This window comes from Stegostoma tigrinum, chromosome 3, assembly GCF_030684315.1.
Source record: "Stegostoma tigrinum isolate sSteTig4 chromosome 3, sSteTig4.hap1, whole genome shotgun sequence".
Taxonomy (NCBI): Eukaryota; Metazoa; Chordata; class Chondrichthyes; order Orectolobiformes; family Stegostomatidae; genus Stegostoma; species Stegostoma tigrinum.
In genome coordinates, this window is record NC_081356.1 from 79,434,362 (window position 1) to 79,460,168 (window position 25,807).

Genomic DNA, 25,807 nt, shown 5'->3' on the forward strand with positions numbered 1-25,807 from the left:
GCCTTTGCGATACGTCGCATTTTAATACATTAAAGGGGCTATGTAAATACAGGCTCTTGTTATTGAACAACTCCGCTTCTTCCTGAAGAAAGGCCTGAACTGTCCCCGTCCATCACCACCATCCTCTGCCTGGCTAAGCTCATTCTCACTCTGAACAATTTCTCTTTTAACTCCTCTCACTTTCTTCAAGTCAAAGGCGTGGCCCATGGGTTACTGCATGGGCCTCAGTTACGCCCGTCTCTGTGTGCGGTATGTGGGCCATTCCTTGCTCCAGTTCTATTCCAGCCCTCACCCATCTCCGGTATATCAATGATGTCATTGGTGCTGCTTCCCTCTCTCATCTGGATTTTGAAAAGTTTATCAATTTCACTTCCAATTTCCACCCCATTTTCACCTTGACCTGGTCGATCTCTGAGTCAACTCTTTCCTTCCTAGACATTTCTGTTTCCATTAGGCTGGCAACCAATATCCACTATAAAACCTGCAGACTTCCACAGTTACCTTAACTATACATCCTCACAACCTGCTTCCTGTAAAGACTGTATTCCACTCTCCCAGTTCCTCTGTCTCCATCACATCTGTTCTGATGATGTTAACTTTGACAAGGGGGTTCTCTGAAATGTCCACCTACTTCCTCAACTGAGGATTTCCCAGCATCATAGTTAACAGGGCCCTCAGCCAGGTCCAACTCATCTCCCGCACTTTGCCCCTCACCCCCTCTGTTCCCTCCCACAGTGATAGGGTCCCCCTTGTCCTGTTCCACCACCATTCATATCCAGAGGATCATTAGTGCTATTTCCACCACCTCCAGCTGGGTGCCACAACAAGACACATATTCTCCTCCCTTCCTTTGTCACACTTACACAAGGACTGTTCTCTCGGGACCCTGATCCACTCCTCCTTCACTCCTAATGGCCCCCTACAACCCTTCGGCACCTTCTCCTGCAACTGCAGAAGGTATAACACCTGCCTGTTGACTTCCTCCCTCCTCAGTATCCTCAGGCCTAAACACACCTGACAGATGAAGCAGTGCTTTACCTGCACTTCACTCAATCGAGTCTGCTCACAGTGTGGTCTCCTCTACATTGGGGAAACAAAGCATAGACTGGGCGATTACTTTGCAGAACACCAATGTTCTGTCCACAAAAAGACCCAGAGCTTTCTGTTGGCTGCCACTTCAACACACCATGCTGTTCACTAGCCAATATCTCTGTCTCAAGTTTGCTGCAGTGCTCCAGCGAAGTCCAGTACAAGCTAGAAGAATAGTACCTCATTTTCTGCTTGGGGACTCTATTGCCTTCTGGACTCACTCAATATTGTGTTCAGTTGAGCTTGAGTTGCCTTCTCCCATGTCCTTAACCAATCCCCACACACCAGGCCTTGTTATCACATGGTCTGCTCTTACCCACTACCGTTGTTAACCACTAATAGTCCCCTTTAGTAGCAATTCATTCTTCTAGGCTGACTGTTATCCTCTCCTTTGTCTGCCCAACTGTGTTTTACTCTCTTTGGGCTTTATGTCCGCCTATCATTTACTCCTTAGCCCACCCCCACCCTATCTTGTGCATAAATAACAACCTTTTTCCAGCTCCCATCACTTCTCAGGAAGGGTCACTGAGCCTGAAATGTTAATTCTGATTTCTCTGCAGGTGCTGCCAGACCTGCCGAGTTTTTCCAGTAGTTTCTGTTTTTGTTTCAGATTTCCAGCATCTGCAGTTCTTTCAGTTTTACTTCTTGTTATTGAAGCTAGGCTTCAATCTACTATTTAAAAAGTGTTTCAGAGAACTATTGTCTATTTATCAGGATTGTGTCAGAAGACCATGATAAAGCAGTGGAAGAAAATCATGAGTTAAATATCCATCTTCTGAATAAAGACCTTACATCTATTTAAATGCATGCTTCAAATCGAATCAAATCATATATTGGTAGTGAACATGTGAGTTCTTGTCTATGGAAAGATTTCATGTAATTCTGCTGTGACATGAATTTTCTTTTATTTCTGAATCCATGTATTTTGGTATGATTCCGTCTAAAAGGAACACATTGAATTGTCCTAACAGCAAATCTTTATTTTACACAGTACTGGCTGGATCCCACAAAAACACTTGCTGAACACAAGGATCTTATAAACAGTGAGTAATGGCTTCAATCAATTTTTGCAACATGCATCTGATGCTTTACAGGGCCATTTAAGCTGTGATGGACAGTTTAGGAATGGCTGTCACTGTGTATTTTTATGAGTCCTTGCATGACATGGTCAAAAAATGCAGATCACTTTGACTTTCACTGACTTGATATGTTGGGGCTTGAATGAAATGAGAATTGTGATATATCAATTACCTGACAAAATTTTATGACATTGGGCCTACAGCCCAAAACTATTCAAATTATTTCAAAGTAAAATAGGTATTCCTATAAATGTCACGATATTAAGCCAAGCTCCATTCTGCGTTTGTGGTGGACATTAACGATTCCATCGCACTATTTGAAGAATCTCAGAGTTTTGCTCAGTGTCCTGCCCAATATTTATCCCTCGATCTGCATCAGATAAGCAAATTAGAAGGTCTTTATCACTTTGTTGTTTGTGGGAATTTACTGTATGCAAATGAGTTGATGTGCTTTTCCATGACAATTGTGACTAAATTTGAAAAGTACTTAGATAACAAAGTGTGAAGCTAGATGAACAGCAGGCCAAGCAGCATCTCAGGAGCACAAAAGCTGACGTTTCAGGCCTACACCCTTCATCAGAGAGCTTGAAACGTCAGCTTTTGTGCTCCTGAGATGCTGCTTGGCCTGCTGTGTTCATCCAGCTTCACACTTTGTTATCTTGGATTCTCCAGCATGCGCAGTTCCCATTATCTTTGAAAAGTACTTAGTTGGCTGTTTATAAGAATGGTCACTGGGCTTGAAGTGTTAACTCTTAATTATTTCTCTCCATGAATGTTGTTGGGCCTGCTGGGTTTCTCCAGCAATTTCTGCTTTTGTTTCAGATCACCAGCATCTGTAGTTCTTTGTTTTATATTGACTGCCTAGTTAATGTTTTGAGATATTCTGTGGTTGTGAAATGTAATATATCAATACAAGTCTCTGTTTCATAAGCTTTCTGAGCATATTTTGTACAAGTTTCCAGAATATTTTTTATTTCTGTTTCTAAAGTAGGTGATAACAATATTACTTTAGCATGAACAAAGCAAGTATTTGGTTGAAAGAGTTCAGAAAGGATTTACAATCATGTTGATGGGATTGATGGGGTTGAGCTGTAGGGAGAAGCTGAATAAGTTAGGACTACTTTCCCTGGAGCATTGGAGACTGAACGGTGACCTTATAGAGGTTTATAAAATCCTGAAGGACATGGATAGGTTGAATAGCCAAGGTCTTTTTCTCAGGGTAGGAGAGTCCAAAACTAGTGGGCATATGTTTAAGGAGAGAGGAGAAAGATTTAAAAGGGACCTGAGGGGCAACTTTTTCATGCAGGGGTAGAACTTGTATGGAATCAGCTACCAGAGGAGGTGGTGAAGGCAGGTACAGTTACAACATGTAAAAAACATCTGGATGGGTATATGAATGGGAAGAGTTTATGGGCCAAATGCTGGCAAATGGGACTAGATCAGTTTAGGATATTTGGTCGACATCGACAAGTTGGACCAAAGATTCTGTTCCTGTGCTGTGTAACTCTATGACTCCAAGACTGAGATGAAGCCAGTCTTACATTGTTAAATTGATTTGTTTCAAGTAAGACACCTTACTATTTTGATCACATTCAATTCAATCTTTACAATTTATAGGCAATAATGCAGAATAAAGAAAATGCTGGACAACACCATGCCAATAGGGTACGAAATTGACTTAAACAAGATTTCCGTTCCTGAGATGCAAGAGGGAAGATGATGGGAAATTAGGCATATAATCAAGTGGGTTGGCATCACAGAGATACATGATCCCTTGTCTTCACCTGAGGAGTGGAGTTCTGAGTGGCACCCAATTGAGTTTTGGACTATTGTCGACTGTCCTGACTCAAGAAATTCAAAAGAAAGAAAGATGAGAAAGCTTCGTATTTATATATTGTTTCCCACTAAGAACTTTTCTACTGGCAAATAAGTAATTTTGAACAGTAGTTATAGTTGTACTGTAAGAAACCTTGGAGTCAAAACACACACAGCAAATTCTGAGAAATGGCAGCGTGATAATGATTAGAAATACCTGTTTTTATAATGTTGATTTTATTGAAGAAAGCAATATGAGAGCAGACAAGCAAAAGATGTAAATACAGATTGTAAACATTTCTATATCTGAATCATAACAGATTAATGAAAATAAACTTAATTTATTAAATGCAAAATCAGGTGTAAACATAATCAAGGATAAGGAAATAAAAAAGACATTAACATTTTTAAAAAATTAATTTATGTGATGAAGGCATTACCGGTGAGACCAATATTTATGGCCCATCCTTAATTATCCAAAAGGCAGTTCTCAGGCAACTACAATCCTATGGTCTGGAGTCACATGTAGGCTGGATGAGGTAAAGATGGCAGTTTCCTTCCTTAAATGACATTGATGAATCAGTTGGGTTTTTCTGACAATCAATAGTAGGTACATGGTCGTCATTAGACTCTTAATTCCAGATTTTTATTGAATTCAAATCCTACCATCTGCCATCATGGGATTCAAATCCAGGTCCCTAGAACATTTCCTGGGTCTCTGGATTAAGAGTCCAGTGACACTATCTCTAGACCAGCATCTAACTTTGCATTACCTTCTTCAGACAGTACAGCACTGATGCTCACATCACTCACATTGATAGCCACCTACAATGGTTTTGCATAATTAGGTACGGTTAACACTGGAGCAGTAGTTAACACAGCTTTTACGTTGTCTCATGCCTTCTGACATTTCCCCTTCCACTGGAATTTTCTGCACTTCTTCAACATGTCAGTCAGTGGAGCAATCACACTGCTAAAATTTGGTACAAATTTCCAAATAAACCAGGAATTGTAGCATTTCCCTCTTCGTCGATGGTGTGGCAAACTTTCTAATAACCTTTGTTTTCGTGTCTCGTGGGGCTATCTGTCCACATACAATAATATGACCCAGAAATGTGACTTGAGCTTTTGCAAACGCAGTCCTAGCCAGGTTTATCATCAGCCCATCTCCTGAAGTCGATCGAACAATTTTGATAGACGCTCCAAGTGTTCCTTCCACATGTGACTAAAAATCACCAGGTTATCAAACGTGCACCACTATACAATAGGGTAATTCTGAAATGAATTCATTTGTTAGTCTGTGAAATGTGGCTGACCCATTTCTCATACCAAATGGCATGGCTTTAAACAGGTCATGTCCATTTGGTGTCACGAAAGCCAAAATTTCCTTCACTGTTTCAGATAGGTACCTGTCAGTATTCTCTGAATAAAATTTTTTAAATTGTGAGGAGCATAGATCAGGTGAATGGTGAAGATTTTTTCCATTTATGCTTAGATTAAATTTCCCCATGATTTTTGACATTGCTTATCACAAGCAATCAATACTTTTTCTTATATTCTTTACCCTAAACTGTGGTCGAGAGTCTACTGACCAGTTTTACCATTGAGTCCTTTTCTGTCTACGCCTAATTTTCACTCAAACCGATACCACACCTTAATCTCCTGAACTAAGTATATCCCTATTACACAAACGTCATCGTTGATTAAAGGTGCTACCTGTCCACATTTACATAGCTTACTTTTGTTTTGTTTTGGATGTTGTACACCTCTCAATGTTCAGTTCCCAATTTGCATCATCCTGAAGTCATGTCTCTGTCATAGCTGTCAGTTCATATTTATTTACTGCAAGTTGCACTATCAATCAATTTATTTTGTAATGAATGCTGTAAAAGAAAAGTTTTGTCTTTTTTGTTATCTTTGGAACGTCTAGTCTTTATTGTTGGTATATTCCTAGGTTTTCTTTTCCTGCCTCTTCCAGTCATTCCCTGACCCTCATGTCCCATTTTATTACTTTCCTCCCTTACCTTCTTTCTACTCTTTGACAAAGCATGTTTGGTCCCTTGCCCCCATTATTTACTTTAAAATCCTTTAAATTTTGAAGTTCACAAGAACACTGGTCCCAATACAATTCAATGTAAACAGTCCAAATGGTGCAGCCCTCACATTCTCAATGTGGAAACCCTTTAATTTGCCCTTGTACTTCCATGAACCAAGGCATGTACATGAAGTTAGGTAGTCTGGCCATGCTAAATTGTCCATTGTGTCCAGGGATATTCAGGCTGGGTGCATTAGTTTTGGGGAATGTAGGGTTGTAGGGTAGAGGGGTGGGTCTGGATGCGATCCTTTTCAGAGGATCAGTGTGAACTTGATGTGCCAAATGGCCTGCTTCCACACTGTAGGGATTCTGTGATTCTATGAGTTGGTTATTCTTTACATCCTTTCAGTATTTCATACTAAGCAATTTTAAGCTCTAGCCTCTAAGTAATGACTACTACAAAATATTTATGGTTTGAAAATGTCATGTTACATGTACTCTCCTGCCATCAGTGAAGTTGAATGTATAATGCTCAGTGTCTTAATTCAGGGCCTTATATCACTCAACTATATCACTCCGAAAATGTACACCCCATTGTTATAAAATGAGAAGGATTGATGTGCTAGAACTGCTATCTGAATTCTAACATTAGAATGAGAGATTTGTAAAACACGCACAGGTTCAGAAGCTTGAGCTGTGCAGCTGCATGTTAATTAGAATCCAGTCTGTGCATGTTATTCGAAAGGATCCATTTTGCACTAAATGAGTAGCAATGAAAATCCTACATGGGAGCTCTTTTTTATTATTTTCACATTCACTCCAATACAAAAGAAGAAAGTAAAACTTTACACCTGAGGCTTTCAACCCATAATGATCCTATTTTGAAGTCACAACGACAGCTAGATATTAATGTTTCTATGATTGTTCTGAAGTACTACTTGGTTCTGAGCACCTACTGCAGAATGACAGCATTCTGGTTTAATCTGTATTTCTCTCCTTTTCGCTCATGTGGAAATAAATTGGTTTTCTGTCTTTTGGAATGAGATATGGTCAGAGTAAATGAAATTTAAATCCTTGTTGGAAGTGATGTATTAGCAGACTGTGCCATAGCATTAATGCCAGTTTTAGAGGAACTGTTCTCCACTGGGTATATTCTGAAGCTTACCTCAAAGAACGGGGTAAACTGCAGTGAAAGGCTGAATACTTCAAACACAGGAAGGAAGATGGAATTTGAAAGGGAATCTCTGCAGATAGCTGTTGTACATTGAAATAACTCTTCGGAGACCAGCATCCAATCACCAATCATCCTTTATTTACAAATGCATAACCTTTGAGAATAGCGCTGCCTCTCACTGAGTCAGGCATTCAGGGATGCAATATCCCATCTGTCCTTTTATGTCAGCCAAGCCTCCCTGTTTGGACGAGATTAACAGCCCCAATTGGTGAACTCTTTTTCTATCAAGTCTAGCTGGCAAATCTCATTACAGCCACTACACACATCTCCAGTAGATGCTGAACCCTGACATTAGTTTGCTTACTCACCAGAGATAATGGGAACTGCAGATGCTGGAGAATCCAAGATAATAAAATGTGAGGCTGGATGAACACAGCAGGCCAAGCAGCATCTCAGGAGCACAAAAGCTGACGTTTCGGGCCTAGACCCTTCATCAGAGAGGGGGATGGGGGGAGGGAACTGGAATAAATAGGGAGAGAGGGGGAGGCGGGCCGAAGATGGAGAGTAAAGAAGATAGGTGGAGAGAGTGTAGGTGGGGAGGTAGGGAGGGGATAGGTCAGTCCAGGGAAGACGGACAGGTCAAGGAGGTGGGATGAGGTTAGTAGGTAGCGGGGGGTGCGGCTTGGGGTGGGAGGAAGGGATGGGTGAGAGGAAGAACCGGTTAGGGAGGCAGAGACAGGTTGGACTGGTTTTGGGATGTAGTGGGTGGGGGGGAAGAGCTGGGCTGGTTGTGTGGTGCAGTGGGGGGAGGGGATGAACTGGGCTGGTTTAGGGATGCAGTAGGGGAAGGGGAGATTTTAAAACTGGTGAAGTCCACATTGATACCATATGGCTGCAGGGTTCCCAGGCGGAATATGAGTTGCTGTTCCTGCAACCTTCGGGTGGCATCATTGTGGCAGTGCAGGAGGCCCATGATGGACATGTCATCAAGAGAATGGGAGGGGGAGTGGAAATGGTTTGCGACTGGGAGGTGCAGTTGTTTGTTGCGAACTGAGTGGAGGTGTTCTGCAAAGCGGTCCCCAAGCCTCCGCTTGGTTTCACCAATGTAGAGGAAGCCGCACTCTCTCCGTGACTCCCTTGTTCGCTCCACACTGCCCTCCAACCCCACCACACCCGGCACCTTCCCCTGCAACCGCAGGAAATGCTACACTTGTCCCCACACCTCCTCCCTCACCCCCATCCCAGGCCCCAAGATGACATTCCACATCAAGCAGAGGTTCACCTGCACATCTGCCAATGTGGTATACTGCATCCACTGTACCCGGTGCGGCTTCCTCTACATTGGGGAAACCAAGCGGTGGCTTGGGGACCGCTCTGCAGAACACCTCCGCTCAGTTCGCAAAAAACAACTGCACCTCCCAGTCGCAAACCATTTCCACTCCCCCTCCCATTCTCTTGATGACATGTCCATCATGGGCCTCCTGCACTGCCACAATGATGCCACCCGAAGGTTGCAGGAACAGCAACTCATATTCCGCCTGGGAACCCTGCAGCCATATGGTATCAATGTGGACTTCACCAGTTTCAAAATCTCCCCTTCCCCTACTGCATCCCTAAACCAGCCCAGTTCATCCCCTCCCCCCACTGCACCACACAACCAGCCCAGCTCTTCCCCCCCACCCACTACATCCCAAAACCAGTCCAACCTGTCTCTGCCTCCCTAACCGGTTCTTCCTCTCACCCATCCCTTCCTCCCACCCCAAGCCGCACCCCCCGCTACCTACTAACCTCATCCCACCTCCTTGACCTGTCCGTCTTCCCTGGACTGACCTATCCCCTCCCTACCTCCCCACCTACACTCTCTCCACCTATCTTCTTTACTCTCCATCTTCGGCCCGCCTCCCCCTCTCTCCCTATTTATTCCAGTTCCCTCCCCCCATCCCCCTCTCTGATGAAGGGTCTAGGCCCGAAACGTCAGCTTTTGTGCTCCTGAGATGCTGCTTGGCCTGCTGTGTTCATCCAGCCTCACATTTTATTATCTTGCTTACTCACCATCTTGTTTAAGTAATGGTAATGGTAATGAAAAGTAAACTAAAGCTGCAAAGGGGAGAAAGATAGAGATATACATAAAATGCATCATGGTTTTGATTTTAACCTGGAATTATGTTCTGTGCCACGGTTGGCACAGTTCAATTGTTTATAACAAGGTGTGTGACCTTCTCTTTAAAAGTTACTAATCTCTACCCAGATTAGATTGAGTGTTGAGTTTATGGTTTTCAAATCCACTGGACCTTTCCAGAATCAGGGACTTTTTGTAGATTAGAGCCAAATGCATCCACTTTATCTCTGAATCTAATTCTTTTAAGATCTGATGATGCACGTCATCAGTTCAAGGGATTTGTAATCCTTTAGTCCAATTAGTTTTCACAATGATTATGATTGTTTTAAATTCAACCCACTATTTTGCTGCTTCATTTTCAACTATAATTGAGATGCATTTTCATTTTCCTGCTGTGAAGAGGAGTATGAAATACTTCGTCAAAGTTGATGCTCCTTCTTTGTTTCCCATTGTCAATTTTCTAGTTTCTCCATTTAAAGAACTAAGGCTCACTTTAGCTATTCCTTTTTTTTATATACTTATAAAAACTGTTGCCATTTGGTTACTATTTCATGCTGTTTTTTTCTTATACTATAGTGATTGGAACCAGGTGGACCTCATTTACTCTGAGGTTCTTGACTGTGGTTGTTAACCTGGGCCAATCAGGAAAGCCCTCGGCTGACTAATGTAACCAGGAGATTAGAATCTGCTTAGTTGAGGACTGACTTCGATCTGGCTGGTCACAGTCATTGTACTGTAAACTTGTAAATAAAGGGTGACTTGGTGACAGGACATAGCCTCTGTGCAGTTATTTCACATACTCTAATTCTGATTTTATTAGTTGCTGGTTTTTAAAAGTTTCTAATCTTCTGGTCTACCCATTAATCCTCACAAAATTCTGTGCTTTTTCTTTCATTAGGCTACATCCTTTATTTGCTAAGTTAGATATGAAAATGCATCATTTGGTAGAGTCTTTTCTTTTCAATAGGATACATCTTTGTTTAAAATTATGAACTACCTTCTGAAATGTTTGTCACTGCTTCTCTTCCATCTTGCTTTTGTTCTAACTTTTCTAGTTCAATTTGTCTTAATCTGTACTCAATGTGATTGATTAATTCTTAATTGCCTTCTGAAGTGGCCAAGCATCCCACTAAATCCAAGGGCAACTAGGGCTGCTAGCAATGCCCAGATTCCATGAAAGAATGTTTTGAAAAACCTTATGATTGCAATTCTTTATATTTATGACACCAGTTTTTGATGTCCATTTTTCACCCTCAAATTAAATATAAAGTTCTGTCATGTTATGGTTACTCTCATCTACAGGATTCTTTGTTATGACAAGGAAGTTTTTTTCACTCAGAGCATTATCAGGTTTTGGAATTCTCTTCCACAAGGAGCCATGGAGGTTTGGTCTTTGAATATACTCATTACTGGTTGATGAGGTAGTCAAGATAATGGACGTGGAGCAGATGGCTATAAACAGGCAGAAAAGTGGAGTTAAGGTTACAATCAGACTGGCCACTGAATGGTGTTCAATCTCCTTGGGTCATAAAATAGACTTTCTTCTACTTCAATTTCTTAAGCTCTTATTAACTTATGAGGTTTATTATTGTGAAGCATGAGGAGCATATAGTAGACTTCAAGCACATAGACGGGCTGATTGAATAGGTGAACGTTTTCATGCTGAGAAATGCAAACTGAATTTCCATATGAAGAACTAGAAATATAATCGGAAGAAAGAGTTGAGAAGGAACAGAGAGACGTAAAGAGTTTATGTGAATAAATTGTTGAACTGACTGGGCAAGTAGAAAAAAATTGTTAATAAGGACATAAGAGTCTCAAAAAGATCAGCCATGATCTTATTAAATGCCATCTGGCCTCTCGAGCCTGCCTGCCATGTAATAAGATCATGGCTGATCTTTTTGAGACTCAGCTCCACTTAGCTGCCCACTCCCCATAACCATTAATTCCTTTACTTTTCAAAAGTTTATGTAGCCTTGCCTTAAAAACATTCAGTGAGGTAGCTTCAACCACTTCACTGGGCAGGGAATTCCACAGGTTCACAACCCTTTGGGTGAAGAAGTTCCTCTTGACCTCAGACCTACATCTGCTTCCCTTTATTTTGAGGCAATGCCTTCTAGCCCTAGTTTCACCTGCTAGCGGAAACAACTTTGCTGCCTCCACCTTATCTATTCCCTTCGTAATCTTATATGTTTCTATAAGATCTCCCCTCATTCTTCTGAATTCCAACGAGTATAGTCCCAGTCTACTCAGTATCCCGTCATAATCCAACCATCTCAATGCTGGAATCAACTGAGTGAAACTCCTCTACACCCCCTCCAGTGCTAGTATATCTCTTCTCAAGTAAGGAGACCAAAACTTCACACAGTACTCCAGGTGTGGCCTGACCAGGACCCTATACAGCTGCAGCATAGCCTCCCTGATTTTAAACTCCATCCCTTGAGCAATGGCAGACAAAGTTTCATTTATCTTTTTAATCACCTGCTGCACCTGCAATCCCATTTTCAGCGATTCATGCACAAGGACACTCCAAGTCCCTCTCCACAGCAGTGTGCTGCAATTTTTTACCATTTAAAACATATTCCCTTTTGCTGTTATTCCTACCAAAATGGATGACCTCACACTTATCAACATTTTACTCCATCTGCCAGACCTTTTCCCACTCACTGAGACTATCTACATCCCTCAGTAGACTTTCAATGTCTTCTACACACTTTCCTCCACCTCTCATCTTAGTGTCATCTGCAAATTTTGATACACCACACTTAGTCCCCAACTCCAAATCATCTATGTAAATTGTAAACAATTGAGGTCCCAACATTGATCGCTGAGGCACACCACTAGCCACTGACCACCAACCAGAACACCCAGTTACCCCTACTCTTTGCTTTCTACTGGTCAACCAATCCTCTATCCATGCCAATACATTACCTGTAATACCGTGCAACTTTATCTTATATAGCAGCCTTTGGTATGGCACCTTGTCAAATGCCTTCTGGCAAATCCAGATACACCACATCCACAGGTTCCCCATTGTCCACCATTCAAGTAATGTCCTCAAAGAATTCCACCAAATTAGTTAAACATGGCCTACCCTCCATGAACCCATGTTCCCAATGGAACAATTTATATCCAGATGTCTTGCTATTTCTTCCTTAATGATAGATTCAAGCATTTTCCCCACTACCAAAGTTGAGGACATAAGGCAGATTGTTTCATGGGCTTTACAAACAAAGGCATGAAATATAAACTATGGAAGTTATGAAATGCTACTTTTGTCTCAACTGAAGTATTGTGTCCAACCTCAGGAAATACCTGAAGTCTTTACAGGAGATGTATAAATAATTTGAGAATAGTTCCAGAAATGAAGCTGAGATTATTCGCTTGAGAGAACAGAAGGTTGAGAGATTGACTTTTCAAAAACATTCAGGCAGTAGGCAGAGTAAATGGAGAAAAGCTGTTCAATTAATGGATAGATGAAGAGCAAGAAGACACTGATTTAAGTGATTTAAGGCGAAAATACTAAACGTGCCACGTGGTCATTCAGCCCATCCTTTCTGCACCAGCTCTTCAAATGAGTATCATTACCTACAGCTAATTTCCTACATATCCTCCCATACCCTTGTACATTGGATGATTATTTGGATAGAAACAATGCCTTCTTGAATGCCTCAATTGAACCTGCCTCCACCACACTCGCCAGACAGTGCATTCCATACCCTAATTACTCACTACGTGAAAAAATATTTTTCTTGCATCACACTCGTTCCTTATGCTCTGCATTTGTTTTCCCCTTTAGCTCATCCAATTTCCTTTTGAAAAGCACAGTTGATTCTGCTACTGCCAATCTTTCAAGCAGTGCACTCCAGGTCCACACCACATGCAGCCTGAAAACATTTTCCTCGCAGCACCTTCGGTGTTTTTGCCAATCATTTGAAGCGTTCTTCACCTAACCATCAATTGAACAACTTTTCTCCATTGGCAGAGACAGAATCAGGTTTGAAGGGTTTTAAGTATAAGGAGAGATTGGTCAAATGTGGCTTGTTTTCACTTGACTGTCGAATGATGAGGGGCGACCTGAAGGACGTTTACAAAATTATGAGTGGCATCAACATAGAGAGGAATCAGGACGTACAGGTCCACTGTTCTCTGAAAATGCCAACACAAGTGAATAAAGTGGTGAAGAAGGCATATAGCATGCTTGCCTTCAATGGTCAGCTCTTAGAGTATAAAAATTGACAAGTCATGTTGTGCCTGAATAGAACTGCAGTGAGAACACATTTGCAATATTGTGACAGTTCTGGTCGTCACACTACAAGAAGGATGTGGAGGCTTTGGAGAGGGTATAGAACCAGTTTACCAGGATGCTGCCAGGTTTGGAAGGCATTAACTATGAGAAGAGATTGGACATACTTGGCTTGTTTTCACCTGAGCATCGAAGGATGAGGGACGGCCTGACAGAAGTTTACAAAATTACGAGAGGAATGTACAGAATGGATAGTCAGAGCCTTGTTCCCAGGATAGAAATGTCAATTACTAGGGGACATGCATTTAAATATAATGGGGTAAGTTTAAAGTAGATGTGAGAGGCAGGGTTTTTTTATACAGAAGGTGATAAGTGCCTGGAATGCACTGCCAGAGGAGGTGGTGGAGGTGTAGAAAACGGCAACATTAAAGAGGCATCTTGATAGAAACATGAATAGGCAGAAAATAGAAGGATACAGACCATGCAGACATAAAAGGATTTTAGTTTAGAAAGGCATCATGTGTCAGCACTATCCTGCTGGGCTGAAGGGTCTATTCCTGTGCTGTGCTGTTCTTCATTCTTTGTTCATAGTGAAATCTATCCTTTGCAATGCTTGAGAAGTTCTAGATATTGTAATTTTAAGTAAATGTGGGTGCTTCAAAATATTTAAGTTAAAAAGCATTGATATGTAAGTATATTGCATTCTATTTCAAAGTTTCTTTTCTTCTAGCTGGCCCACCATACACACTATATTTTGGTGTAAAGTTCTACGCAGAAGATCCATGTAAGCTTAAAGAAGAAATAACAAGGTAACAAGATGTAAACGAGATGCTTGTTACATTATAAATGTCTAAAGTAAACTGGAGCTCCCGAAGCTGTCCCGCTAATCATGTCTGGGGCAGGAAGGCTTGCAAGTAGACTTCCTGTTCTGAGGCCAATTGAGATAATGAAGCTGTCACTTCAATACCACATCTCACAACCACTGGCATTGCATCATTATTGGCCAGGGTTTTCCATCGGGGGGGGGGGTCACCTAGCAAACCCTGAGGATCCCTCCCTCATGGGCACTCACCACCCACACCCTTCTGTCCGATCAAATAGAGACCCTGGCTTCCAAAGTCTCCTGGAGAGGGTGGAGAAAAAGCTCACCAGGATATTGCCTGGCCTGGAGGGTATTAGCTATGAGGAGAGATTGGATAAACTTGGTTAGTCTTCACTTGAATGTTGAAGAATGAGGGGTGATCTGATAGAGTTTACAAAATCATGAGAGGCATGAATAGAATGGACAGACAAAATCATTTTCCCAGAACAGACATGTCAGTTGCTAGGGACAGATGTTTCACATAAAACAGGATAAGTTTAAAGGAGACCAAAGAGGCAAGTTTTTTTTATATGAGGGTGGTAAATGCCTAGAATGTGCTGGCAGAGGAGGGGGTGGAGGCAGATACATTAGCAACATTTAGGAGGCACCTTGCTAAAAATGTGAATAAACAGGGAGTAGAGGGATGTGGACTGTAGAGAGGCAAAGGTTTTTTTAAGCCTAGAAAGGCATCATGTGTCATTAAATTTCATCCACACAATCTCTTAATGATACAATTAAATCATCTAAAATGATCTCTGTGAGGACAATGATATTTAACAGTTTGTTCACAGAAAACACATTTGATTCTTTCATGGTGAAATTGACAATTTACTGCAGTCACAGAATTCAAAATACTTCCCTGACATTGATCTGTTTTAGTATCAGGTCTGGGAGGTTCCCATTGAATGCTAACCTCCACTGCCCTTGCTGCTAACACTCCTTTTCTCGCAAGCAATCCCATCCTTGTGACTATGATCCCACCTGCACTTACCTCTGTCCAGGTATCTATTGGTGATCTCCAGTGAAGGCCCCACTGTAATACCAGCAATGGCCTCTGCTCACAGTGGCATTGTCCAATTTGAAGCACAGTTAGACTCTAATTGTTAGGTATTTCTTAAGTGGAGTTACTGTCTTAGCTGGCTAAATTCGACAGGGGGTGAGAGGGTGGTTTGACATGGGTCATGGAAGTGCTTGGTTGGAGTGTAGTCACATAAAACTCCTGGAGAAAAACAATGTTGGGCATCCTGCACTTCTCCAAATGTTGGCCAACATCCTTGTCGCTGAAATCCCAGCCAATGTTTATGTCAGTTTTCTTTTGTCAAATACCTGCCTCAGCTTTCATCAGATGTATTTCAACTGTACGCGGATTTGTCAAAAATGTTGATGCACTAGATGGAATTCGGTTTTTAAAATGTCTTTACTGATAACTTTCTTGTTCTCATTTTAGATATCAGTTTTTTCTGCAGGTGAAACAGGATGTTCTTCAAGGTCGGCTGCCTTGTCCTTTAAACATTGCTGCTCAACTGGGTGCTTATGCAATCCAGTGTAAGTGTGTCTGTCTTACTCTAACTGTTTAATGAAGTTTTATAATGTATGTTGCACGAGCTTTAATGAAGGACACTGTTTCTTCGCAGATAACAATTACACAGGTCTGTAAAAGTTAACTTCAATGTGGAGCAAGGTGAGTTCCATTTGCAAGAGGAAGAACTTGCTTGGAGTTTCTGTTCACTGCTCCTCATAATCAGTCCTTTGCTACTTTTACACTCTGGGAGCATTTATTTTATCCCACTTTGAGTTTCTGACTCTTAGTTTTATTAGTCAGAAGACCTTGGATCGGGGATGGAGCTTCCTGTTCTCTACATGTAGCAGAAGCATAGAAGCGGAAAATCCAGGCTGACATATCCCAATACAGTGAGGTGTAACACATATTACATTGAGTAGTGTTACAGTGTCAGTTTACAAAGGTTATACAATCACAGAGAGGAGATGAAAAGTTTTTTTTAAATATAAAATTAGAACAATTAAAATTAACTTGGAATTAAAACGTAGGTCAAATGGATTGAAATGGTAGTGATTGGAATGAGTTTGGCCAGGTGGATCTCATTGACAATGAGTTCCTTGATGGAGGTTATTAACCTGGGCCAATCAGAGAGCTCTGGCAGACAGATATAAACAGGATGCTCAGCTAGTTCCCTTACTTTAGGGGCAGCCTCTGAATGAGCTAGGTAGAGCCTATATGTAAATAATGGGTGATGGAATACTGACCTCTGCAGTTATTTCTGAAACAAAAGCAGAAATTGCTGGAAAAACTCAGCAGATCTGGCAGCATCTGGAGAGAAAGCTGAATTGTTTCTGTCTAGTGACCATTCTGATTGAGGAGCTGAGATACTATCATAATTTTTTAAATTAGAATGCCTAAGGTCCAGAGTCCATCATTTATATACCTACATTTGTAAATATGAAATGAATCCACAGTTCTAGGTATAACAGTAGAACCAATTGATTACATTGGTTGTAAATGTGAATGCAAGAATATAATCAAATGTTATTTTTTTCTGTTTAGCTGAACTTGGGGACTATGACCCTTACAAGCACACAGCAGGTTATGTGTCTGAATATCGATTTGTTCCTGATCAAAAGGAGGACCTTGAAGAAGCAATAGAACAATTCCATAAAGCATTAAGGTACAGCCATTCTGTTTCTCTCAGTAAACAAACTATACTTCGGTTAGTATTAGCCACTTTCAGAGTCCACAGGAGTTTCTGTAACCAAGAAATATGTATTAGAATATTTTTTCTTAGTAATTATATTTTAACAATAGGAGCCTCAGCTGTGACCAGCATTTGCTGATGATTGCGCAAGGTTCAGCACCATTCACAACTCCTCAGATACTGAAGCAGTCCATCATCAAACGCAACAAAGATGAGACAATATCCATGCTTGGGCTGACAAGTACCAAGTGATGTTCATGCTTGTCAATTGTGTGGTACTGACCATCTCCAAGACAGAATTTAACTATGGCCCTTGACACACAATGGCATTACAATCACTGAATCTACCACTATCAATATCCTGGGGATTACTATTGACCAGAAACTGAACTGGACTAATTGTGTAAATATAGTGGCTACAACAGCAGGTCAGAGGAATGTGTGTAACTCACTCCTGACTCCCCAAAGTATATCCACCACTTAGAAAATGTAAGTCAGGAATATGTCAAAATGCTCCCTGCTGTCTTGGATGTGTTCAGCTCCAATAACACTCAAAGCTGGCTTCCATCCATGACAAAGCAGTCTGCAATCACAACCACAAACATTCACTCCCTCCACCAGCAATACTCAGCAGCAGCACTATGTACCATCTACAAGATGCACTTCAGAAATTCACCAAGGATTCTCCAGCAGCACCTTCCAAACCCACTACCACCTGCAAAATGTTCTTGTTGTTTCTTCAGTCATTGAGTCAAAATTCTGGAACTCCCTTCTCTGACACCATGGGATGCCATGTACTGCAGCAAGTGCTTGCTTTCTAAAAAAAAACAGCTCACCAGCTTCCCCAGGGTAGTTAGAGATTGGTAAGAAATGCTGGTTGAGTCAGCTTTGCTCACCTCCCATGAAAAGATGTAAGAAATTCATGGAATTAATAAATGTGCAATGATTTGAAGCTAATTGTGCCATTTTGAATCTCGATGCACCAATTAATGTTCTTCCTTTGAACACTTAGTTACTGGTAGGAAGGCTCCCCATTTCAGCATGCTATTTAAGGTGATCATCAATTACTTACAGGTTAGTGGCTGGCTGATTTCATTGGGCTGTTGTTACAATTTGTACAAATGTCTAATGTTTTCTCTAACTCTTTGATAGTCAGTGTGTTGCAGAGGGTAGCGACGTGACAAATGCTAAGGTTCTTTCCTGCCATTAAGGGTTCTGAACAAATCAGTTGCTCCTTGGCTTGAACACAGTAGTATCCTGAAACGTAACATGACTTGTAGATTAAGTAGATGCCACATGCAGGACATGATTCTAGGTGTTGGATGAGTAGGAGGAAAAGGTGTAAGGGGGCTTGTCCTAACCCAAAACGTCAGCTTCCCTGCTCCTCTGCTGCCTTGCCTGCTGTGTTCCTTCAACTCCACACTATTATATTTTCAGCAGGTCATGTCCACCCAGTGTGTTCAGGAAACAATTCTATTACCTGAGCCCAATCAAGAAATGGTGTGTAAGAAATCTGTTTCAGTAAGAACCAAGGCAGAGAATCACAAAGTCAGTGTCTGGTATTTTTGTGGTGGTGTTCTTTGCCAGCTGTATATGAACTATCATACCCAAATAAAGACCAATAAGGGACAAAAAACCCTCCCTTGATCACATGATTCATGAATCAGGTGCACCGTATGCACATGTGTAGAATACGTGCCGATCTAGCCATTCTGTCAAATTTCAGAACTTGGCAGTTCTCTACTATGAAAAAGAGACATTTGTACCTTTAACAGTTCTGTACGAGAAGACCTGTCGGGATGGAATACAGCATTTCTGAAGGAGCCTTGACTGCATTCTCCTGTCAACAATGTGGAGCTCTGTCCTTTTTGTACAAAAGGGGTTGGAATGGCAAGCTGTGATCGCCACTCCTTAAAATCCAGCCCAATGGCTGTCTGCCTGAACTGTTGAGTATTTAGAGCAGATGTTGAGAATTGTGTTGGTCTCATGCATACTGTAGGATCTTTCATCATGAGGGTACAGTCCTTTTTAGCAAAGCTGCGAAGGAGGACAATGTAGTCCACCATGTTCTGCCTTGGCTGTCCACAAAAAGCTAATCTGACCACAATATTTACCATGATCACCATCCCTCGTTCATCAACCTCAGTACCCCTGTAAAGCAGGAATGGTGTTTGCTTTGTATATTTAATTTTGATTTGCCATTACTCTGCCTTTAATATCCCATCCATCACCTCTTAACATGATGAATTTATATGCCTATTTTAATCATAGAACATAGAACACTACAGCACAGTACAGGCCCTTCGGCCCTCTATGTTGTGCCGACCTGTCATACCGATCTCAAGCCCATCTAACCTACACTACTCCATGTACGTCCGTATGCTTGTCCAATGACAACTTAAATGTACTTAAAGTTGGTGAATCTACTACCATTGCAGGCAAAGCGTTCCATTCCTTTAGTACTCAGAGTAAAGAAACCACCTCTGACAACTGTCCTATCTTTCACCCCTCAATTTAAAGCTATGCCCCCTTGTGCTCGCCGTCACCATCCTAGGAAAAAGGCTCTCCCTATCCACCCTATCTAACCCTCTGATTATTTTATGTTTCAATTAAGTCACCTATCAACCTTCTTCTTCTCTCATGAAAACAGCCTCAAGTCCCTCAGCCTTTCCTCGTAAGACTTTCCTCCATACCAGGCAACATCCTAGTAAATCTCCTCTGCACCCTTTCCAAAGCTTCCACATCCTCCTTATAATGCGGTGACCAGAACTGTACGCAATACTCCAAGTGCGGCCGCACCAGAGTTTTGTACAGCCGCAGCATAACCTCTTGGTTCCAGAACTCGATCCCTCTATTAATAAAAGCTGAAACACTGTATGCCTTCTTAACCGCCCTGTCAACCTGGGTGGCAACTTTCAAGGATCTGTGTACGTGGACACCGAGATCTCTCTGCTCATCTACACTACTGAGAATCTTACCATTAGCCTTGTACTTTGCCTTCCGGTTACTCCTTCCAAAGTGCATCACCTCTCACTTGTCTGCATTAAACTTCATTTGCCACCTCTCAGCCCAGCTCTGCAGCTTATCTATGTCTCTCTGCAACCTACAGCATCCTTCGTCACTATCCACAACTCCACCGACCTTAGTGTCGTCTGCAAATTTATTAACCCATCTTTCTACACCCTCATCCAGGTCACTTATAAAAATGACAACAGTGGACCCAACACCGACCCTTGCGGTACACCACTAGTAACTGGTCTCCAGGATGAACATTTCCCATCAACTACCACCCTTTATCTTCTTTCAGCAAGCCAATTTCTGATCCAAACTGCTGTATCTCCCACAATCCCATTCCTCCGCATTTGTACAATAGCCTACTGTGGGGAACCTTATCGAACGCCTTGCTGAAATCCATATACACCACATCAACTGGTTTACACTTATCTACCTGTTTGGTCACCTTCTCAAAGAACTCCAATGAGGTTTGTGAGGCATGACCTACCCTTCACAAAACCGTACTGACTATCCCTAATCAATTTATTCTTTTCTAGATGATTATAAATCCTATCCTTGTAACCTTTTCCAACATTTTACCAACAACTGAGGTAAGGCTCACTGGTCTATAATTACCAGGGTTGTCCCTACTCCCCTTCTTGAACAGGGGAGCCACGTTTGCTATCCTCCAGTCGTCTGGCGCTATTCCTGTAGACAATGACGAGTTAAAGATCAATGCCAAAGGGTCGGCAATCTCCTCCCTGGCTTCCCAGAGGATCCTAGGATAAATCCCATCCAGCCCAGGGGACTTATCTATCTTCACCCTCCTGTTGGATTTCTAATACCTCTTCCTTGTGAACCTCAATCCCACCTAGTCTAGTAGCCTGTATCTCAGTATTATCAGTACATGATTGTTTGATCTTTCAGCATTTAAACCTGATTATTTGCTACTTTGATTGAAAAAACATCTAAGCCACGCTGTAATTCTGTCATTGGGCTGCAAGCTTTGTTTTTTTTAAATTAAATGCCATTACTATTTATTTCCAAGCTTAGTTCCCCTTAGTTGTTAACCATCTGAGTGCCCACCTGGCCAAAATATAAACATTAAAGCCACCACAAAATAAACATTCCAAGCCAAAATTCATGAATAACGTAATGAAGTCTTGTGTGCACAGTTCAATCAGTCGCTCTTAATACCTGTTTGCCTGTTCTCGTTCTCCCCTGCAGTGTACCCTTGTAGCTTGCAGTATGGCTGCTAGAAGGTTGCTGAATTTCTCTAAGAGGAAATTGCAGATGGCTTTAGCAGATGGCCGCCAGCAGCAAACCACCTCAATTTCAGTATGGGATGGAACAGCCTGGGAAAATAAAATTGTAGTTGTAGCCTGAATGAAAGGTTTGAGATAGTAACTATTTATAAATAACAGCTAGTAATACCTGTAAGTCAGGTGGAAGTGAGAGAGGAACTTAGCAAGACTATAGTCTTGTGGAGAATGATACTGACCAAACTGGAGTTGTGGGCTGACAATTCTGCAGGTCCAGATGGACATTATCCTAGGGTCTTGAAAAAGATACCTAACATGTTGGTGTTAATTTTCCAAACCAATTTGGTTTCTGGAAAGGTTCTGTCAGGCTGGAAAGTAGCAAAAAATATTATCCCTCCAAGGGAGCAAGGCAGAAAACAGGAACCTATGTGCCAACTTGCTTGATATGTCATAGGGAAGGTAATAAAAGTGATAGTTAAAGGGAATATAGCTGCACACTTGGAAAATCTCAAGGTATTCAGAAAGACTCAGCATGGATTCATCAAAGGGAAATCGTGTTTAACCTATTTATTGGAGTTCTTTGAAGAAGTAACATGCACTGTTTCTTTCAGGCACCCCAATGCACCAAATAGTTAACTATGCATTCTCATCAGCATTCTTCTGTGTACTGCTCTTCACTGTTTCCCAGGACAGCTTCACTTCCTGAAGGCTTCCCAGCTGCAAACACAACGATTTTCTTCGAGTTTCATACTTGCTTTAAGTGGTATTGGAAAGTAGTTTGAGCCTGCGGCTGATGCTTGGAGACGATCGCCACCATAGTTGGTACTTGCTGCGTTCATACAGACCTATAAACAAAGAACAAGAGCAGGCCACTCAGCCCCTCAAGCTTGCTCCACCATTTAACAAGATCATGGTTGATCTGATTTTAACCTGCAAATCTCAATCTTCCTTCCCCTTGGGTATGAACATTCTCAAGGCTGAGAATCAAAGGAATGGATTTCATGTGATTGTAAGAGAAGCAGTGTCTAACTGTAGGAAAGTACAATGATGGGTTAGGACCTAGAATGCACTCTGGAGACAGAATCAATAGACATTCAAAAGGGAATGAGATTTTTCTGGAAAGAAACATTAGCAGAGTTATGGGGGAAAAAGTGAGGCATGGGATTGACTAACACTTAGAGCTGGCACAGATTGACAGCACAGCTGAAAAGCCTCTTTCTGTTCTGTAGGCATTCTCTAGTTCTATAATCTTCATATTGCTTAATATTAATGATAGAAACATGTTGCCAAAGCCTGTGGTCTTGTGCCCATCAGGATAAATGCAAGAATGCCATATTTTAAAGAATCACCAATTTATGCCACAAGCAAATGTTACTGATTATTTGGCAAGTTGGATCTGATTAGTAATGGCAGGCCATCCCAATCCCCCCACCTCTGCTGAATTGAAAATTTTCATGACACCACAGTACGGGAGATGTAGTGGGGCTGAGCTGGGAGACTGAGCTCGTGGGGTTTGGGAGCTGTTGGTGGAGGAGGAGGGGGGGCTGGGCAGTGAGGTTGTGGGAGATCTGTGACAATGGGGATAGGAAAACATGGGAAAATGGGGAGGGTGCTGTTTAAGCTGCAAGGCTTTTGAGTGCAAAGTATCTACCTTTTCAGTTACAACAAATTGCTGGCAAAACTCAGCATTCTGGCAGCATCTGTGGAGAGAAAACAGGTGTCCACAAAATAAATAAGTCTTTCAAAATTTAAGTCCTCCAAGCAATATTAAATATAAAGTCTTTTGTAGCAATGTAACTATGATATCCAATCACAAAACACTCAGTAATATATAGGTGTTGGTATCAATTTTACCAAATATTTTGCCACAGTCAACAGCATTGTCACATCTGAAGTGGCATTAATTCAAAACTAACCCATTGGCTATATTGCATTTTAGACATCAGATACTGCTGTGTTTAATCAAACTTGCTGAATAAGTTACCAAAGTGTGAAGCTGGATGAACACAGCAGGCCAAGCAGCATCTCGGGAGCACAATAGCTGATGTTTTGGGTCCAGGACCAAAACATCAGCTTTGTGCTCCTGAGATGCTGCTTGGCCTGCTGTGTTCATCCAGCTTCACGCTTTGTTATCTTGGATTCTCCAGCATCTGCAGTTCCCATTATCTCTGAATAAGTTACTCTTTGTTAGCCCCTATTTTCAAAATGAATTGGTGAACTATGTCCAACAAATTTGTCGTCCTGTCAGTTGTAGGTTAAATCATGTTTTGTTTCATGGCATTTTCCAGTCCTACTTCTGCATTATTTACTTTGCCATTTTATCACTAACTTGGAGTCAGTGTCAGAGTTAAAAGTGCAAAGCAAACAGGATATATGATATGTTTTCAGATCCTTGATCTGGAGTGACCCTGAGGTGTTCTGACTGAATAGGAAGTTTTAGTTTTAAATCCTAATAACATATTTGTAACATTGTCAGACATGTTTATTACAAATGGGTTGGATATCCATAATTTTGCATTAGGGGTTGGAATAATATTAATTAGTAGTTCAATTACTTGAAAAGAGTCTTTCCATCTCTTGTAAATAAAAATAGGGTGGGCCCTCTTGTGGCACAGCAATAATGGCCCTTCTCCTGAACTGAGGAAACCTAGGTTCATGTTCTGCCTGCTCCAGACTTGAGTGATAACAGCTCTGAACAGGTTGAGAAATTAGGTTAATTAAAAGAAATAGGGTCTCCACCTGTTTCAAACAACTCTCCATTCTTTCTTTTCTGCAAGAGAACAGGTTTTCAGTAACTGGAAATCATTTTTTTTGAAACTTGTATTTCAGTGAACAAACGGATGTCCTGAGAATCTTTACTATTTATGCAGAAACACTGTTTCGTTTTTTTGGAGTGACTTGGTTTGAGTTGAGATTCCTGTTCCATTGCTTATTTACCTATTTTAGTTTTGTTAAACTAACCTCTTAAACTGCACTTACGAAGCACTACTTTTCTTGTCAAAGCAGCCATAAATACTTATAAAATGCAGCTTTTGTAGACATTCCAGATTCTTAGTTATTTTAACAGAGCCAATCAAACAATCTGCTCTGTTCTGTTCTGATAAACCTTTAGAATAGGAAGGGGTGAGTTTCTGACTTGCTTTCTTCTGTACTACCCTTAAGGTACTGATCAGTGATATTGTTCTTTCTATGCCACGAACTGTTTTTGGTACTTTGTCCTGGTGGCCATGCATCACATTTGAATGTAAACATAAACATTTAGTGGTAGCAGACTACTAAACTGTCACTCTGTCCCTACTAAGTTAAAACTAAGAATTGTTTATGCAGTAATGGTCTTTTTTGTTCAAAAAACACAATTTATAGTCTCAGTCCATGTGACATCTTTTAAACTCCAGCTTTTGGATTAAAACCAGCCTGATTCCAGGTTAAAACTGACAGATTCTGAATGAAGCCTCATACTTATAATTCAGTGTCACTTTTTGTAAATGGTTATGGCTCTGCCTGATTTGTCATGATAGTACAGCACTGACACTTAGTGTGCAAAGTGTTTATATTGTAACACTCTTGGTCACCTGCACAGATTTATCATCTGACACTCAACCCACACACCAATTGTATGATGTTTTGATCTCTCTGCCCTTGATTTCTCTGTCTGTTGTGGTGTCTCACTGCACCTGAGAAAGTGGCTGAACTCTGACAGCTTGTGTGATTCCAAATAAACCTGTTAGATTATAACCTGGTGTCATGTGACTTCTGACTTTGTCCACCCCAGTCCAACACTAGCACTTCTGCATCATCTTCTGAATTCCATTTGCTTAAGATACTTGTCAATGATTTCAATTGCTACTGCAAAATGAATATAATTGGAAATGTGCTCAACATTGTCAAATGGGCATTGAATGTGTCACTTACCCAACAGATAAGTTATCTTTACTGATATTTGTCCATAGCAGTTATACTTCATGACCTGATTTGCCCAACTCCTTCATAGATTTTGTGTATCTAATTTGGATAGTTACCTAGAACCTCTTGAGGCTTCACAGAAATGGAAGGTGTCCTTCAGAAGGCAATGAGTGATATAAAACATCAATAATGTAACCGTGGGCAAAGAGGTGCTCTGAACATAAGACTCTCTGCGGGTGAAAAATCCCAGTGTGAACTATTATAACTGTTTATTGTGGACTTTTGGCCCATTGGAGTAATGCATTTAAAATATTCTGCAACTGCTAGCCAATAAAATCCATACAGATTGCCATTCTGTTTCAGACCACAGGGAACTTTTGAAGTATGACCCAATCAGGTCACATTGCATGGATTTTGTGGTTTTTGAGCATACCATTGTACTTTGCAAGAGTAACTATGTCATCATTACTTCACAACACAGTTATTAAGAAAGGATTTATGTTAGTCATTAGAGTGGA

General features: G+C 41.3%; 1 protein-coding gene across 5 annotated transcripts in view; it reads left to right on the forward strand.

The window, feature by feature from the left end:
* epb41l4a (erythrocyte membrane protein band 4.1 like 4A) overlaps positions 1-25,807 on the forward strand; it is a 247,186-nt gene that overhangs the window by 110,117 nt on the left and 111,262 nt on the right. For 4 of the 5 annotated variants that reach the window (XM_059644692.1, XM_059644693.1, XM_059644694.1 and 1 more), the window contains 4 exons: positions 2,081-2,132; positions 14,288-14,366; positions 15,867-15,964; positions 16,983-17,103. In XM_059644692.1, the coding sequence (XP_059500675.1) occupies positions 2,081-2,132; positions 14,288-14,366; positions 15,867-15,964; positions 16,983-17,103 (350 nt within the window). The remainder of the gene's footprint in view (positions 1-2,080; positions 2,133-14,287; positions 14,367-15,866; positions 15,965-16,982; positions 17,104-25,807) is intronic. The other variant, XM_059644696.1, reaches the window with a different exon arrangement.